The sequence below is a fragment of the Macaca nemestrina genome, chromosome 3, assembly GCF_043159975.1.
Source record: "Macaca nemestrina isolate mMacNem1 chromosome 3, mMacNem.hap1, whole genome shotgun sequence".
Taxonomy (NCBI): Eukaryota; Metazoa; Chordata; class Mammalia; order Primates; family Cercopithecidae; genus Macaca; species Macaca nemestrina.
Window position 1 is genome coordinate 135,780,878 of NC_092127.1, and position 19,248 is coordinate 135,800,125.

Here is a 19,248-nt window from a genome sequence, read left to right on the forward strand (position 1 = left end):
AACAGAGTGAGACCCTGTCTCAAAAATGAATACAAAAAGAAAATTCTATATTCTGTCTCCTTTACTGGTCACTTTTTCCCACTCCTTTCCTAATTACTGGCAACTTCAAGGCCCTCTTTTTCCTTCTTTTTGTCCTTCAATAATTTTTTCCATCTACATGTTATCTCCCAGACATATTCTTTCAAACATACCATGCCCATTTTTGCCTCCATGCTTGTCACACTACACAACTTTAATGTCTTACTACTTTTTTTCTTTTTCAATTTGTAGAGAAGAATCTAATGTCTTATTAGTTTGATTACTTTGCTATTTCTTCAGTGCTGAATCTTCTTCCTTGATAGTGAACTCCTACATTTCCTTTAAATCCTAGTTTAAAAACTCAGTATTATAGCAAGTCTTTCACATGTCTGGCCCCTACTAATACCTTTCACTTATAATATTTACTCCCAGTGCATGTTGGCTAGATCTACAGATTATTCCATTTTAATTTCTTAAACTACACACAGGCTGTTTCCTCAGTAAGGAGTGGCAATAAATTTCCTTATGACGGGGAACTTTTAAAACTGTTGCTGTTAATACTATTAATGTGTTTTATATCCATTATCTCATTTAATCCTCACAACTCTCAGAGAAAGATATTTTCCTCATTTTACAGATGAAGAACTCAAAAGCTTAGAAAAACTTTTATTTGTTAAAAAAATAATTTGCTAAAGCAAACACTAAGATGGCAATAAGGAAAACAATAGATAACTCAAGTCTTAAATGGCTACCTAATATTTTAAAAACTAGTAAATAAAATTTAACATCCTTTCAATAATTATTCTCTGAAGGGGAGATGAGACAAGAAACTTCAGATTCTTTTGGGGCCCTTTCTACCGTTGGCATGTTCCCCTCATAAATTTTTCTATAATATTTTGATCCACTTCTGTGTCATAAATCATAAACTAAGACACAAAGGTTTAAGAGTACTATTATGAGCCATTCCCGAATACAAACTCTAAAACACAGCTCTTCAAAAGACAATCTAGAGCTCAGAAAAAACCGTGAGAGAGGGGAAATTATGTAACACAAATTATGCTCTACTTTAAAATTTTTGTTTAGTCTATTGGTTTGAGGTATGTTATGCTTATTAATAATGTACATACTCTGAATTATATTTCCTTTTTTCTTTTTTTTAACATTTTAAAAAATAGACAGGGGGTCTTGGTATGTTGGCCAGGCTGGTCTTGAACTGCTGGCCTCCATTTTAATTTGTTAATCCAATCCTCCCACCTTGGTCTCCCAAAATGCTGAGATACAGTCGTAAGCTACCATGCCTGGCCATATTTTTCTTTTTCATATCCTCAGCCAATCTTTATAAGAGTCACTTTGGTGACGACAACTATATAAAACCAGTATAGCTATGTGAGACTAAAAATGCAGGTAGCATTGTAAAGCTTCAGAAAATAACTTTAATAGAAGTTAATGTTGTACAACTGATTCAATAAGGTTCTGACAAACAGAATCATAGCACCCATTGAAAAGGCATTCATTGTATACTACTCTGTCTCTCCCTGGTTAATATATAAACATATTTCGCATATTTCACCAATCTTACCATGCAAGCCTCCATTAGAGCAGTGTGCATTTCATCTGTTTTATGCTCTTGATCCGCGCCTGCTTCCAAAAGAAATCGCACCATCTCTAAGTGTCCTAAACCAAAAGTGTACAAGATTACTTGAAAATATTTTATTATTCCAAAATAATTTTTAAAATTATAATATTTTGAAAAGTTATATTTAACTTATAGCATTAAATTTATAAGCATAATAAAGTCAACTAGAAGCTACCCTTAACTGTAGAACACAAATTACACAAGTGATCTTGCTGTTCTACCCCTTACTCTACTGCCCTAGAAACTGCTGCTACTAGAGTCCCTGCTAGAGGTGAACAAAGATGCCATTAAAATCCAACACCCAAAATGTTCCCTCTACAACCTTTTAAGAGCCCAGGCATGTTATAGTTATTTTATTTATGCTATGGAATAAATCAGTTTTCACAAACTAGTAGCCTGAGATAATGATCAGTCAAGTTATTTCTGTGAGAAAATGTATTTAAAGTTCCAATACCTAACTCAAAAACATTTTAGGAAAAACCTGCTTATAAACTGGGAACTGTATGTATAAAAATATTCTTCAAACCACACCATTTAATTTATATTTATATATTTAATTATAACATAAACATGTACACACATTTATGCAGTTTCAAATAAACCATATGCTTCAGTTCAGATAAAGATACCATATAAGTGGTTAAAAAGCAGAAGACAAATTATAATTTAAAAAAGACTTCAGATTCTATGCAAAAAGCAATAGAAAAATTATTTAATTTTTTCCAGCTTTATTTAGAATCAGCTACAATCAATTCTTATTCAACTGGGATGCAGGAGAAGGACAGATAGTGGAGTCACAGGTAAACAGTTAAACAAAATTTACTTTGGTAAGTGTAGTATCTGCCATGTCTTGTATTTGCCAACTACCTACCATCCCTTTTTCTCTCTGTGATTCTCCCCTCCCCAAAACCCACATTAGTGCTCAGTCTCAGCCTGACTTCCCTCTCTTCCCCAACTCCTCCTTGTCAGTCTATATCATACGAGACCTCATCAGAAAGAGAGGAAGGGAAAGGGGTCCATGGATACCTGGAAGTAGTAGAGATGTTCTCCACCAGCTCAGTTCGCTATCCAGCTTCTAATTAAAGCCTGCAAGCCCCAACCTCAGATGCCCCTTTTGGATAGCAGGGTGGGGCTACAAGCAAAGGGGAGAGGGGAGAGGAGTTACATGCAGCCCCATCTCAAAGCTCTCTGGCCAGCAGGGACTCAGTAGTGAAATGCAGCCAGTACTGGGTTCAAAAGTATTTGTGAGAAGGGGAGAGAGACACCCAATCAGCCCACCCCAAGGCTTACCTCCTCTCCTCCCAATGAAGATCAGCCTCTGCCTAATTGTAAACAGGGGTGGGGAAGGGAACTAAGGGACCTCAGTTGTGCTCCCTATCTGAAAATCTATTAACATGAGATAATCAAAAGCACTTTATAAACCATATTTTTCAAATTTAAGTTAAATTTTAGTCAATTAATCCAAATATATAAGGATTATTTTCATGTTTATAAATGAAATTATTCCAAAAGGCATCACACAACCTTGGTTACTCTTATATAGAAAAAACAACACCAAGGCCAGAACTAGGGTGAGGAAATCAAAGCACAGGGTGCAAAATTTAAGAAGCCACTCACATGTAAGCTTGTGCAAGTGAAAGGTTAGTCACTGAGAATGAGTGTCTCCTTAAATTTTTTACTAGGTTTTGCAAAAGCTTTTTCTTGATGCCTAGGGGTCAAGAATTTATGATGTAAATAATATGGGACAACTATATAGATATATGGCATAAAACATAGAATTGAATGGCTAAACAAACACAAAATTGCATGATTTTTTTTTTTAAATAAAAAACTTACTTTCTTTTCTTTTTTGAGACGGAGTCTCGCTCTGTCGCCCAGGCTGGAGGGCAGTGGCCGGATCTCAGCTCACTGCAAGCTCCGCCTCCCGGGTTTACGCCATTCTCCTGCCTCAGCCTCCCGAGTAGCTGGGACTACAGGCGCCCGCCACCTCGCCCGGCTAGTTTTTTGTATTTTTTTTTTAGTAGAGACAGGGTTTCACTGTGTTAGCCAGGATGGTCTCGATCTCCTGACCTCATGATCCGCCCGTCTCGGCCTCCCAAAGTGCTAGGATTACAGGCTTGAGCCACCGCGCCCAGCCCAAAAAACTTTATTAATAAAAGATTTTCTTAATTTACTTTCTTAAAAAGTAAAACACCTTACTTTACAGCCATTTATCTGTCATATATGTGGAGTCTAAAAAATGTTCGGCTCTGTGGCTGCGTTTTAACAATCTAGAATATAGAACAGTAATTATCTACAGACCAAACATCTTTCCAGGCAGCTGTCTGGCCTGCCAAAGGAGGGCATTTTCTGTACTATCAATATTTTCAGGTTCATTGACATCATTTAAAATACCATGTACCCCTTCATACCAAGCAAAATCTTCTCGACATGAAAGCTATTATACAGTTCATATTAAAAGAACTTTCTGATAAAAATTAGATCAATTAATACTCATTTTTCAGTGACAATATTTATAATGTTAAATCTATATTTTAAAAATTTAAATAGTAAACAAACTGAAACACTGTAAACACTTAACATTTTAATTACATACTATATGCTATTATTATGTTTTATTTTTTAATTTAAAAACAAGATCACATAAAATAATTATAATTTCACATGTTTAAAAACTTTGTTTCGAGAAAGGTTTATACTGTACCTTTGTAACAAGCTAAGGTAAGGGCACTCTCTTTAAATTCATTGGAATGCGTATTAATGCCAGCCCCATTTTCTAGCAGCAATCTGGCTACTTCCACATGTCCAGCACTTCCAGCTTCCATAAGAGGGGTATGACCATTTTCATTATGGTCCTCAATACTAGCACCGGATTCCAAGAGCACCTTTACAACATCTACATAGCCTCCAGCGCAAGCATATGTAAGTGCTGTATTGCCTATTTTAATTAGGAAAAATAAAAATATATTAACATAAAATACCAAAATAAATCAAAGTGCTAATTTACATTAAGAAAATGGAAACGGAAGACTATAACCATAATAAATATTAAATTACACATACATATATGTAAATATATATCTATATATAAAATTCCTTTCCTACTGCATTTTATCTTTCTGAAATCAACTCCCTATTCTCCTTCTCCATTTAAAACCAAAGTCAAATACATGAGGAAAATCATATACACTTATCCAGATTGGAGAGTTGTAAAAGAACTGGGCAAGTCTGCCCTGGAGCTAAGTTTTACCTTAAGATGAGAAAAAAGTTGTTTTAATGTTTATCAGAGAAATGCTTCACAAGTTTTTTTTTATTTCAATGTTTCTAACTTAAAATTATTCATCATATACATACCTTATACTATACCTTTTAATCATATATGTTTTCATTACAACTTCAAATACTAGTTAACTGATCAAATTCAAATTTCTAAATCTGAAATTGAATTCAATAATTTCTAAAACTTTTCTGCTGATAAAAATTTCCCATATTACAAGAAAAATCAACCTTCTGGGTAAAATAAGAGTTTCTAAAAATCCCTTTAAATCACAACATGATCTTAAAAAACATTTAATAAATTTGAAAAATCTGCATGAAGGAAATGCACAAAATATTTCCATGAAATTTTAGAACTTTTACACAAATCTATCTAGGACCAAATTTGAAAATATATATATATATATTTTAGACTAAAGTTATGCTATTCTTCAGGACACAATGTTTTCACAATACTTTTTCTGTGGGCCACAATTTAGTAACAGTAGGAAACAATGGACTATCCTTTTGTTCCACAATCTTTTTTTCTCCGTATCTTACCATTTCTCTCCTAAAAAACTGGAAACATGGGTTTGAGCACTACAGCCCACACCTTTCAATTTCCAAGAGAGTGGTCCGTCTAACTGGGTCAGTCAGTGTTTTACTTTTATCTTAAAGAACCTTAAAAGGCCAATTGCCCTTATAAACGAAATAGGAAGAATATCATTCAAAATATATTCTATATATTTCAAAATTCATACACAGATGTATGAGAATATGTAGCACATCTAAGAAATAAGAGAACTGAAAAATTAGCACTAAACATCACCTTCATGCGAAACCACTATTACCAAATGATGTTACTACTTAGCAAAACTGAAAAAGAAATATGCATGACCTGTTGAAGACTGTGCATTAACATCTGCTTTATGAGCTAGCAGCAACTTCACAATTTTGACATGTCCTCCATTAGCAGCAGCCATTAAAGGTGTAATGTCACCTTTGATTCCCCTATCTTCCACATTTGCATGCATTGCCAACAAAACCTTATGAGAGAAAAATAGTTTAAAAAGATATTAAGAAATGATAACCGTCAAAAAATTTTGAATGCATGTATTTATATAATGTCTACCTAGTCGTAGTAAAAGAGCTATAAGCACACAAAATTTATCTAACTATTTGTTGAATTAATCCAAATGGTTGGAAAGATTTATTTTATTATTTCCTTAGTAAGCAAGCCAGTTTTATAAAAAACAACAAGCTTTATTTTGATAATACGAACCTGTGCAAGCTCATAGTATCCAGCAGAACAAGCTAAACAAAGGAGGCTCTCCCCTTCCTCTGTGTGTTCATTTACACTTCGCCCTTCAATGAGTAACTTTCGCACAGCATTTACATCTCCTTCTGAACAGGCTTCTGCCAAACTGCGGCTATTAGGGAAAGAATATCACAATACCAGAATATAAGAATATTAAAAAATTGCACAGCATAAATATTGTTTTTGGTTGTTTTGATTTTTGCTGTTTAGAAACAGAGTCTTGCTCTGTCACCCAGGAGTGGGTACAGTGATGCAATCAGCTCACTGCAGCCTTAAACTCCTGGCCTCAAGCAATCCTCCTGCTTCAGACTCTCAAGCATTAGGATTACAGATGTGAACAACCACACCCAGCCAGAGTATTGGATATTTATGTCAAATCTCTATAGTTATATGGTTTGGCTTTATGTCCCCACCCAAATCTCATGTTGAATTGTAATCACCAGTGTTGGGGGAGGGACCTGGTGGGAGGTGATTAGATCATGGCAGCGGATTTCCCCCTTGCTGTTCTCATGATAATGAGTGAGTTCTCATGAGATTTGTGGTTGTTTAAAAGATCTTTGCTCTCTCTCTCTCTCCTGCTGCACCATGGTAAGACATGCTTGCTTCCCCTTTGCCTTCCACCATGATTGTAAGTTTTCTGAGACCTCCCCGCTATGCTTCCTGTACAGCCTGTGGAACTTTGAGTCAATTAAACCTCTTCTCTTCATAAATTATCCCAGTCTCAGGTAGTTCTTTATAGCAGAGTGAGAATAGGCTAATGCTAACATTAGTGCTCAACAAGGATGGTTATTTCAGTATGATTCATAACAAAAAGCCAAAGATGATTGAATTCATTGAGTTTTTTACAATCTACATATCAATGGCACTGAATTAAAATTATCAATATTCCAAAATGTTTTCAGTTATGCAACTGAAGGATAAAGTCTAATTTACTGGTAAGTGGAGAAAGAACATAAAATTTTAAAACATAAAATTTTATAGAAATCACACACAAATAACAGGTCATAATTATGCTTCTTTTGTTTCGTTAGTAGAAAATTTTTTATAAAATTTAATTAAAAAGTAAAAACTGGGCAAAACTTCTACTAATTGTAAAGATCTATGTGAGTCCTTCCATCAAGTAAAGGGAAATCAGACAGAAAAGATGGGAGAATGTAATACTAATAAATGAATAACTGATGAGCCTTTTTTAGTTTTGTTTTGGAAGTATTTACTCATACAATCAAATTTTGGGAGAAGTTTCAAATCCAGGCAAAGAAAAAGCTGAACTCAAGCAAAATGAGAGTGGAAAAAGTGGAGTAACAAAACATTAAACTGAGAGAAAAGTGTATGCCCCATAAACTTACCAAAACAATTCCAATTGTAGACATTTCTAAAGATTCTCACTTTTGTATAAAATAATCCTAAAACTAAATCCAGGGCTATTAATATTCTTTTTATTTCAAATATAACTCAATTCTTTTATTACCCTCTTAAAGTATGGCCCTTTCACTTCAGATACTAAAGGCACCGACAGATAATCACTTTTCTATACCTCTGTTATTACCATCACCCAGATTTAAGACCAACATCTTTGTCTCAGATACGGCAAAGCCTCCTAACCAGTCTCCTTGCCTTCACACTACTTGCTGTCCTTCAGGTTCTTTTCAACAAGGCAACCAGAGAGATCTTTTGTAAAGAGAAGTAGAACATGTTGGCCAGGCGCGGTGGCTCATGCCTGTAATCCCAGCACTTTGGGAGGCTGAGGTGGGGAGATCACGAGGTCAGGAGATCGAGACCATCCTGGCTAACACAGTGAAACTCCGTCTCTACTAAAAATACAAAAAAATTAGCTGGGCATGGCGGTGTGTGCCTCTAGTCCCAGCTACTCAGGAGGCTGAGGCAGGAGAATCACTTGAACCCACAAGGCAGAGGTTGCAGTGAGCCAGGATGGCACCACTGCACTCCAGCTTGGGTGACAGAGCGAGACTTTGTCTCAAAAAAAAAAAAAAAAAGAAAAGAAAAGTAGAACACATCATTCCTCTACTCAGAACGAAATCCTTACAAGATCTGCCCTGTGGCAGGTATTCCTCTTCCCTTTTACTTCTCTGGCTTTATCTCCTACTCTCTCACCCTTATTCCTTCCACTTCGGCCACATTGGTCTTCTTGCTATTCATCACATATGCTAAATAAGCTCCAACCTCCAAATATTTGCATTTGCTCTTCCTGTGCCAAAACAGCTCCTCTCTCAGACATGTCTCACTCCCTTCCCTATTTCAGGTCTTTCCTAGAAAGCCATCATTTTAAGTGAGGACTTCCCTGACCACGCTATTACAAAATGTAACATGACCTCTGCTATGGTTTACATTTTGTCCTCTCCAAAAGTCATGTGAAATTTAACTCCAAATGTGGCAATACTGAGAGGTAGGGCCTTTAAGAGGTGCCTGAGTCATGGGGGCTTTGTCTTCATGAATCGGTTAATCCATTCATGAATTAATGGGTAAATGAATTAATTAGTTATCATGGAGTGAGACTGGGTAGGCTTTATAAAAGGAAGAGAAACCTGAACTAGCACACTTAGCCTACTTGCCCTGTGATGGCCTGTGCTGCCTCAGGACTCTGCAGAGAGTCCCTGCCAGCAAGAAGGCTCTCACCAATTGCAGCCCCTTGACCATGGACTTCTCAGCCTCCATAAATGTAAGAAATAAATTCCTTTTCTTGCCCAGTTTCAGGAATCCTGTTACAAGCAACAGAAAATGAACTAAGATAACCTCCAACCCAACCACTGCCTTAGTACTTTCCTTTAAATTTTTCCCATAGTTATTATTTTATTATGTGCCATACTATATATTTTATTTACATGTTAATTGTATTTTCCCCTTACAAAAAGTGAAGGTCTCAACCAGCACTAAATAAATTTGTCTTTTAAACATCTCTTCTGATTTCCCATTTCACAGGACACTGACAGTCCCTAGACTCAATGCTCTCTATAATTTTTAAGCATGTTTAGGACAAATCCTTCCCGTAAGACATTTCCTCTATAAGTGCGTACCTTTTCTCTCTTTTAAAGTAGTCTCTGTCTCTTTCACTTCTTTATGCATATACCCTAATCTACATTATCATTTGAATTTTTCATTCAATTTCCATGTGTGTATACCAGCTTTAAAACAACCTTAGAAGATCTACTCTAGCAACAGCTGAACTTAAGAACTTGTGGGCAAAGGGTATATCAAGCCTCGCACATGGCACTGTCCTTAACTAATATGAAAATGTGGCACACAGTACTCACTGCACATAAGTCTACCATCTTTCTCAAACTTTGTTGAATAAATATAATTGTCACAAATATGTTATATTTTTTTCTGTTAAATTCCAGTATTTTCAATGCAAAATAATCTGTGACTTTTTATTTTTGTATTCTATTTCCTGCTTTAACTGGTTTTAGTATACCCTTCAAGGTGTTTTTAATTTTCTCTCTTGCCAATCTTAGCAGGCACCACATTAAAAAATATTTGGAGATAACCAATAATATTTTAGGCTAGTAAAACCGAACATTTACTATGGAATAGAAACCGAGGTTAACTAAAGAAGGGAGTCAACCTACGAGAAGAATGGTAAAGCAAGTTAATACAGACAGAAAAATCTAAATGAATGAACACTAATAAAGAGCCAAGAGAAACAGCAAATTCATGACCTTGTTAATACTATATAACTTCTCTTTTATACTCTTAAAAATGTTGTATGAAAACACCATTAGACAAAAGAGAATTCTTAAATGCTATAATTTACTCTCTAAACCCAAATATAACAGAATATTCAGATGTTCTCAATTGTTTTAAGGCAATTGCTAAAATAAATAAAATGGCTTCATTTTATTAGAGGAGGCAAAAAGAAGCCACCAAGGGTTGAAAATGGTAACATGTATTAATGATTCTTTTCTAGTTGCTTCCTTGAAGTATCTATCCATTTTTCTTGTCACTCTTTTTTTTTTTTTTTTTTTTTTTTTGAGACGGAATTTTGCTCTCATTGCCCAGGCTAAAGTACAATGGCGCAATCTCGGCTCACCACAACCTCCACCTCCCAGGTTCAAGTGATTCTCCCACCTCAGCCTCCCGAGCAGCTGGGATTGCAGGCATGCGCCACCACACCTGGCTAATTTTTGTATTTTAATAGAGATGGGGTTTCTCCATGTTGGTCAGGCTGGTCTTGAACTCCTGACCTCAGGTGATCCGCCCGTCTCGGCCTCCAAAGTGTTGAGATTGCAGGTGTGAGCCACCGCGCCTGGCTTCCATTTTTTAATATACATCCATAATTATGTTTATATATGAGATGGTGTGATTTTTATTGTATAACATCATCAGAACAGCTTAAAATGTCATGTCACAAAATATTTACTGAGCCCTTACTAACTGTAAAGTGCTATCTGTATACAAGGAATTATAGGATATAAAATAATAAAGTCCCTGGACTCACATTCAAGTTACAGGAACTAGATCTATGACTTCCTTTAAGACTTCATAAAGCAAATAAACAAATAAAAGCCTCACCCTTTAAAATTTTCAGAACTATGCAAATGAACTGGAAAATGGCCTAATTGTAAAACATTTACTTGTCACCAACACATTAAAAAAAAAAAATTCTAAATAAGCAAAAAGTCTTTTATAACATATTGACTAGGCCTCAGTCTTGCAGTCAGAAAGACACTGGTGCTCTGCCACTTATTATCTATTTGATCTTAAGTTACTCACCTCTCTTTAACTTTTTATCTGTAAAATGAGAGTAAAAACAAAATCTATACCATATAAAGTTTTTGTGAATCTAAATAAGACATCAGATGTCAAGTGGTTAGCACAGTGCCAGCCAGGCACAAAATAAATGCTCAGTAAATGTTAGCTATTTGCTATTATTTTTAAGAAAATGATTTCATACTGGTTGCAGCAAAAATATACTTACTTGTCCGACTGCCCTGCATTTGCTGTGCTTTCAGCTCTCATACGGGTAAGTGCAGCAGCAGCTTCATCCAACGCACAACTAACAGACGATGTCAACCTCCGGAGTACTTCAGGATCTGCAAAGGCTTTACCATCAGCCGTGGACAATTTGCCTATTCCTATTATATTATTTTCGCACCAATATGGACACACCCAGAAGGGAGAAACAAAGCAAAATTCAAGTTACTTAAAGCTATACTGTGTATGTTAACAAATAACCTCCAAATGGTAGAGTAGACATATATATCGGCTGCCCAGCATCTTTTGAGGAATCACTCTTCTCCAGTTTTCTAATAATCTTATTCATTCCATGTGGTTCATAGGTACTTGATCCTGTGACCCTCTGGTGCCAGAAATGGGCCTTTAGCCTATGATGGGACAATTAGACTCTGTCATATCTTTGAAAGAACGTATATTCAAAGGTTGCTAAATTGGTAAGATGTGAGTCATAAGCTATTTAGCCACTTTTGTCACCACATACAGAAAAAGACTGCCCAAAATAAAGTCAACATAGAGGAGAACAGAGACACAGAAAGAGAAGGGGACAGAGTCCTGATAAAATTATTTTTGACTCATTGACGCCAGTAGTGCCAGAAGCTAGCACCATCTCTATGATTTGTTAAATGTCTACATTTTATTTTTTTAAATTAATATTATTTTTTTTCGAGACAGGATCTTATTCTGTCACCCAAGCTGGAGTACAGTGGCATGGTCATAGTTCACTGCAGTCTTGAACTCTTGGGCTCAAGTGATCCGCCCAACTCAGCCTCCCAGTAGCTGGAACTATAGGCTCACACCACCACACTAGGCTAATTTTTCTTTCTTCTTCTTTTTTTTATTTAGACAGGGTCTCGCTCTGTTACCCAGGCTGGGTGCATGGCACGATTACAGTTTACTGCAGCCTCAGCATCCTGGGTTCAAAATCTTCCTGCCTCAGGCTCCCAAGTAGCTGGGACTACAGGTGTGTACTACCATGCTTGGCTAATTATTTTACTTTTTGGAGGAATCAGGGTCCCACTACATTGCCAAGGCTGCTCTTGAACTCCTGGGCATAAGGAATCCTCCTGCCTCAGCATCCCAAAGCACTGAGATTATAGGTGTGAGCCACCACAGGAGGACACCCAGCTAATTTTTAAACTTTCTTGTAGAGGTAGGGTCTCATTTTGTTGTGTAGGGTAGTTTAGATCTCCTAATCTCAAGTGATCCTCCCACCTCAGCCTCCCAAAGTGCTCCCAATTACAGGTGTAAACCACTGCATCGGGCCAATGTCCAATTTTGCTTAAGAATGTTTACTAGGCTATCACCTGTGAACAAAATATGGCCTAAAAAGGCATTCTAGACTATATATAAAAATAAGCTATAAATGAATTATGTCTACAACTTACCACATATACTTAAATCATCTGAAAGTACTAATCTGAAAACCATTCAGAACTGCAAAACTAAAAAAAAAAAAAAAAAAAAAAAAAAATTCAAAAGCAGAGATGGTTAGTAACCATCTGCATGAAACCTAACTGTTGCTCTTTCAGATATCCCTATAAAGCATGAAGCATTCTTACCCCTAACCTTTATTATTTTAATTCAGTGGTGCTTAATAGAAGCTGCCCATCAGCATCACTTGTGGTACTGTTTTTGCTTTTTTTTAAGATAGGGTCTCACTCGGTTGCCCAAGCTGAAGTACAGTGGCATGATCATGGTTCACTGCAGTCTCGACCTCCCGGGCTCAAGTGATCCCCCACTTTGGCCTCTTGAGCACCTGGGACCAGGCACAGGTCATCATGCCTGGCTAATTGTTTTATGTTTTGTTTTGTTTTGGCTTTTTGGTAGAGACACGGTCTCACTATGTTGCCCAAGTTGGTCTTGAACTCCTGATTTAAGTCATCCACATGCCTCGGCCTCCCAAAGGGCTAGGTTTACAGGTGTGATCCAGCCCCCTGTAGTGCTTTTCAAATATATAGATGCTGAGCTTTTCTACATCTGGGGATCCAATTCAGTAAGTAGAAAGCAGGGCCTGGCATCTACATATTTTAAAGGCTCTAAGGCAATTCTGATAAACAGCTAGGATTAAAAACCTTTACCTCTAATGTTATGATGGATATTACAGAACCCTGCTATCCAACATGTGGTCCACTGAATAGAAGCACTGCTATCGCTTGGGAGCTTGTCAGAAATGCAGAATCTCAGGCCCTATGATGTACTGATCCAAAACCTGCATTTTAAAAAAGATCCCCATATGATTCCGATGCACATTAAAGAAAGGCTATTATAGGTTTTATAACAAACTCGTTAACTAAAACAAAAAGGACCACTCACTTGGTATTAAACATATCTGCACAGATAAGTACATAACAGTGAAAGGTGTTCAATAATATCACATAAGTTTCATGTTTAAAGTTCTGAAAGTGTATACTTTTATAGTGCACTTTATAATAAAGTAGGCAGCCTAGATTAAGCACCAAGTTAGAATAAAAAGGTTAGGGGTAAGCATGCTTTATAGAGATATCTGCAAAAGCAACAATTAGGTCTCACACAGGTGGTTATTAACCATCTTTGCCTTTAAAATATTTTTTTCTTTTGCTGTCCTGAATGATTTTTACATTAGTACTTTTAGGTATATTTTTATGCTTTTCTTTAATAAAAAAACTAACATATCAAATGTTATATCTCACAAAACCAAAAATAAATCTGCCAAGAAGCCTTTATGATTATAGCCATAAAAAATGTTCAGAGTAGTCAAATTTCATATCGGCTACAATTAAGATGTACAAAGAATAAAAATTGTCTTGGTCTGATAATTTATGTCACTAATATTAAAAGTCATACTATATTCTGAATCTACTACAATATTTAATAGATCTTCTTTTGGTTAAATATATGAAGGCACTATTGAGATCAAGATCACAGAAGAATTTCCACATGAAAAAAATTAGCTCCAATTTTTCAGCCATCCAAGATCACTATACAACAAATATTTGTCAGTGATAGCAACAGGAACTAGGCAAGAGGACAGATCTGGCTCAGTAAAAACTAACCATTGTTTCAAAAAGAAAAAAAAAAAGAAAATCTCACTTTAAATCTTTATGAACTTCTTGTATCTTCATAAGTAAAGATAACTATTTTAATGAAGATAACTAGGAAGAAACCAAAGACAGAGATGGTAATCTTTCAAATTAATTAACAGTAATCAAAAACTAATTCTAGCTACCCTGAATTATGGTGATTCTATTTTTTTCTGGTCTTCTCCAGCTATTGAATATTAAAGTGAAGATCAAAAAACAGAAAAGGTCTGGGTGCAGTGGCTTATGCTTGTAATCCTACTACTTGGCAGGTGGATTTCCTGAGCTCAGGAGTTCAAGACCAGCCTGGGCAACATGGTAAAACCCCATCTCTACTAAAAAAACACAAAATTAGCTGGACGTGGTGGTGTGCGCCTATAGTCCCAGCTACTTGGGAGGCTGAGGCAGTAGAATCGCTTGAACCCAGGAGGTGAAGGTTGCAGTGAGCCAAGATCGTGCCACTGCACTCCAGCCTGGGAGACAGAACGAGACTCTCTCCAAAAGAAAAAAAAAGAACAAAATGACCAGATTATTATTTCCAAATTCTCTCATTTAATCAACAGAACCACAGAAATTCAGATAGAGGACACATTAAAATATTATTTATATTATTATTTCATAATAAAACTATTAATAATATTACTAACACTATTAAACTTATTAAATATTATCTGATTTTAAGATAATTGAATGCATAATTATCTTCCTCTTAGAACTTACTCAGAGGGCTAAAATGCAAAAGAAACTCCTTCTATGATAAAACTAGGAAAAATTTGTATATAAGCTAAATATATAAGCTAAAATGTATAAAGACAAAGTAAACCAGAGATGTAACTAACTTAGAGAACAGAATAAACTGAAACACCACTATCAAAAGAAAAACAGACCACTAGCCCAACGGGAATCAGGTATTAGATGTACCAGATACAGGGGTGAGGTTTTGGTTAGAAAAAAGGGAGACCAGCCGAACACTTGCGAGGAGTAATCAGACACGAGTCTTCATTGCCAAACTAAACACCCAGGTGATTATTCTCTAAAGAAACCAAACTAGAAAGGCCCTGGACTAGGAGACATCAGGTATACAGGAGGATGACATGAAGTACTACATAAAAGCATTAAGTGAAAGTTTACATGATAAGTAGTGAAAGCCTCAGCCCCATTCCCACTGTCAGCTCCCAGAATTATGGTAGCTGGGTTCATTATTCAGAAGATAAACACTGACAGGTGTGTATCTAATAAAATGATCCCAAGGTTACCTGTCCCTGACGTACACATCCTACAATCTAGGGACTGTGAATTTGACAAATTTTACTCCCAAAATTAAGTTATATTACATGGCATTGTTGACTTAAAGACAGCGAAGTTAACCTGGTGGGCCTGACCCAATCAAATGCGCTTGTGAAAGGCAGACATTTCTTTGGCTGGTTGGAGATAAGGAAGCCAGAGATTAAAAGCACAAGAAGGATTCTACTTGTCACTGCTGACTTAAAGATGGAGGGTGCCACATGTCAAAGAATGTGGGCAACCTTATGGAGATGACAGCCCATAAAAAAATCAGGATCTTGATTCTACAATTGCAAGGAACTAAATCCTGCTACCAAAAACAATAAATTTGAAAGTAAATGTTCACCCACAGCCTACAGATAAGGAACATAGGATAGCTGATTTCAGCCTTGAGACCATAAGCAAGAGAATCCAGTCACACTGTCCCCAGATGTCTGGCTCACAGAAATTTAAGAGATAATAAATGGGTGTTGTTTCACACCACTATATTTATGGTAAATTGTTATGCTGCAATAGAAAACTAATCCATGCTGTATAGTAAAATGCACCAACAAAACATGCATCCAGACTTTCCAATTTAGCTTTTTATGGCATTGCTAGACTAAAAACAGAACCCAAGGATCACCAGACATCTGAAGAAAATCTTAAATATGAAAAGCCAACCAAAGTATTGAAAATGAGACTGAAATTTTATAATGCCAAAATTATAAAGCTTTGGAGAAGGAGAACAGGGACAAATGGTACAGAGACAGGGTTAAGTCATAAATAAGTGTGGCAACACCAGAAGTTTAGTAACTTTAAAGGCCTGAGAGTGATTTTTTAAACTGGAACTCTATACCTAGCTAAACTATCAAGTATGAGGATAGTAAGAAAGGCATTTTCAGACAGTCTAAAAAATTTTACCTCTCAAGCATCCTTTCTCAAGAAACATATTGGATACCTAAACCTTGTTCAATCTCAACATCACAAAAAGAGAACCAACCAGACAGGGCCTATGTGATATATAAGGAAATACACAGCATTATGAATGTCTATTCTTGCCAAAATCAGAATAAATCTGAATCTGATCAACTATCTGGATCTAAAATAGGAAATACAACACACAAAAGCACAACTGGCACAATCCATAAACTGAGAGAAGTGACTATTTCTTCAACAAATAAACAGAAAAAAAAAAAAAAAAGAGAACTGTTATGATTAAACTTAAGACAATTTTTTTAAATTTTTAATTTTATGGGTACATAGTATGTGTATATATTTAAGAAAAATAATTAACATTAAAACTATGTAAACCTTGTTTGGATCCTGATTTAAAACAACTGTAAAAAGAAAATAATTGAACAAATCTCAACACTGACAGGATACTGGCAATATTAAGGAATTCCTTTTTTTTCCTTTAAATCTGAAATAGTATTATGGCTATATTTCTTTTTAAACACTCTTAATTTACAGATACATACTAAAATATTTATATATGAAATGGTATGGTACTTAGATTTGCTTTAAATTAACATAGGTGGAGATGTCAGCAAGGTGATAATAGGCAGATATGAAAAAAGACTGCCTGTACACTGAAGACTGCTGAAGCCGGATGATGGATAAACATACAGAGGTTTCATTACGCTCTTCTCTTAGATTTGTATGTGGAAATTTCCATTTAAACAGGGAAGGAAATAAAGGAGTGAGGGAGACGAAAAGTGAAAGAGGTGGAGAAAGAAAGGAAGGGAAGTAGGGGGAATGCTAGCTTGTTAGCTACCATAAAGAAAATATAAAAAATAGAAATAATTACACAACTTAGAAAAACGAAGCAACTATTTGCATTATATGAAAAGGTACCTTATCTCCAAAAATCAGCTTTTATGTAAAATCTGCTTCCATGTAACATCTTTGAATCTTGTTGTGCCTCTTGGGGCCACAGAAAACAAATCTATATGACAGTCTTTTAAGCATTTGAAGAATACTTTATTTAACCTAAGTCTTCTTGTCTTCAGGAGAAACATTCCCTGCTCCTCTGAGGCATATTTTTAAATAATTTCATAATCCGCATTTCTCTCTCATAAACTTCTAGAGCAATGTCAAATTGCTGGAAAATGCTAAATTAGGTCTCTACTCTTCTGTACAAATAGTTTTCTATACTCCAAGACAGGACTGTGCACATGCCCTTATTATGTTTTCAAGTCTATTTGGTTAAGATCCTTTTAATAATCCATTCTAGAATTTTACCTTGGATGGAAATCAAGTTTAACCATGAGTCCTTCAAATATTTAAATACTGTATTACAAGATGTTTACTGAAACAATAATATTTTTACGCAATAATAAAGTAGCAGTTTACATACATTGCATGTATAATAGGTAGTGCACTGGGGTTCTTAAACCATGAACAATTAGTGTTCATAGTGTATTTATGTCTACTTTACAAAACCTAAGAAAATGTATGTCTTTAAAATGATTATAGATATTTCATTATCACCTCCTTATATTTAAGATATGATATATAGCGCTAAATCTGTGTGTGTGTGTGTGTGTGTGTGTGTGTGTGTGTGTGTGTGTATACTCCCTAATTAAAACATTGTTCCTATGGGGATAACATAATGATCCACTTCACAAAAATACCATGATGATTCACATGAGAAAGTTTCAGCCTACAGTCTCTAACAAACAAGTGGGGAAAATTATATATCGTCAATTCTCATTATTCAGTTATTCATAGTAGTTATGTTAAGTTGCTAGAAACACGGAATTAGCAAATACTATACTCAACAACTGCTCCTGGGAGAAATACAGCGTTAGGCAGCCCCTGGCCACAGCATTGTCATTAATGCACATAACCCTGTTTTATGTGTGTTTCTGCTTAAATGTAACTTTTTTGTGTGTGTCCTTCCAACTTTTATTTTAGGTACAGCAAGTATACATGCAAGTTGGTTATGTGGGTAAATGGCATGTTGTGGGGGTTCAGGGTACAGATTATTTCATCACCGAGGTAATGAGCATAGAATCCGATAAGGAACTTTTCAATTCTCACCTTCCTCCCATTCTCAAGTAGGCCCTGGTGTCTACTGTTCCCTTCTTAGTGTCTATGTGTACTCAATGTTCAGCTGCCACTTATAAGAAAGAACATGGCATTTGGTTTTTTGTTCCTGCATTAATTCACTTAGGATAATGGGCTCCAGCTGCATCCATGTTACTGCAAAGGACATGATTTTATTCTTTTTTATGGCTGCATGGCATTCCATGGTGTAAAATATAACTTATTTAATATATGTTGTTGATTCATTAACATTTAACTCACAGCCAACAGCAGTAAAACTCATGCCTGAACCTAAAACATATTTTTTCCACTTAAGAACACTAGACAGCACTCTGCTTGGGTGCCATTTTAAACAGTGAGTGGGAGGGACTGTACATCATGGTTTGAGTGCTAGCTAAGACACAGTACAATATAATATCAGACAGATTTCGAATGGTTTTTGACCTCAGTCCCTGGCTCCCAGATGGTATCTCTGGACAGCTCAGGGCCTAGGGGAACTTGCCACCCTGAAGGGGAAAAAACAAGTCTGGCTGGCTTCGCCACCAAGATAGATGGAGTAAGATGGCTGAATAGGGGGCTCTAGTGATCTCCCCACCCCTCCCCAAGTTTGGCAACTATCTACACAAAGTGAGCATCTTCATACGAACCCAAAATCAGGTGAGCACACACAGCGCCTGGTT

General features: G+C 36.0%; 1 protein-coding gene across 6 annotated transcripts in view; it reads right to left on the reverse strand.

The window, feature by feature from the left end:
• The window catches only part of LOC105477311 (ankyrin repeat domain 17), a 182,959-nt gene that overhangs the window by 74,782 nt on the left and 88,929 nt on the right, over positions 1–19,248 (reverse strand). For all 6 annotated transcript variants that reach the window (XM_071093500.1, XM_071093499.1, XM_071093496.1 and 3 more), the window contains exons 3-7: positions 11,161–11,317; positions 6,192–6,339; positions 5,808–5,955; positions 4,359–4,592; positions 1,598–1,692 (exon numbers count right to left, since the gene is read on the reverse strand). In XM_071093500.1, coding sequence (XP_070949601.1) covers positions 1,598–1,692; positions 4,359–4,592; positions 5,808–5,955; positions 6,192–6,339; positions 11,161–11,317 — 782 coding nt within the window. The remainder of the gene's footprint in view (positions 1–1,597; positions 1,693–4,358; positions 4,593–5,807; positions 5,956–6,191; positions 6,340–11,160; positions 11,318–19,248) is intronic.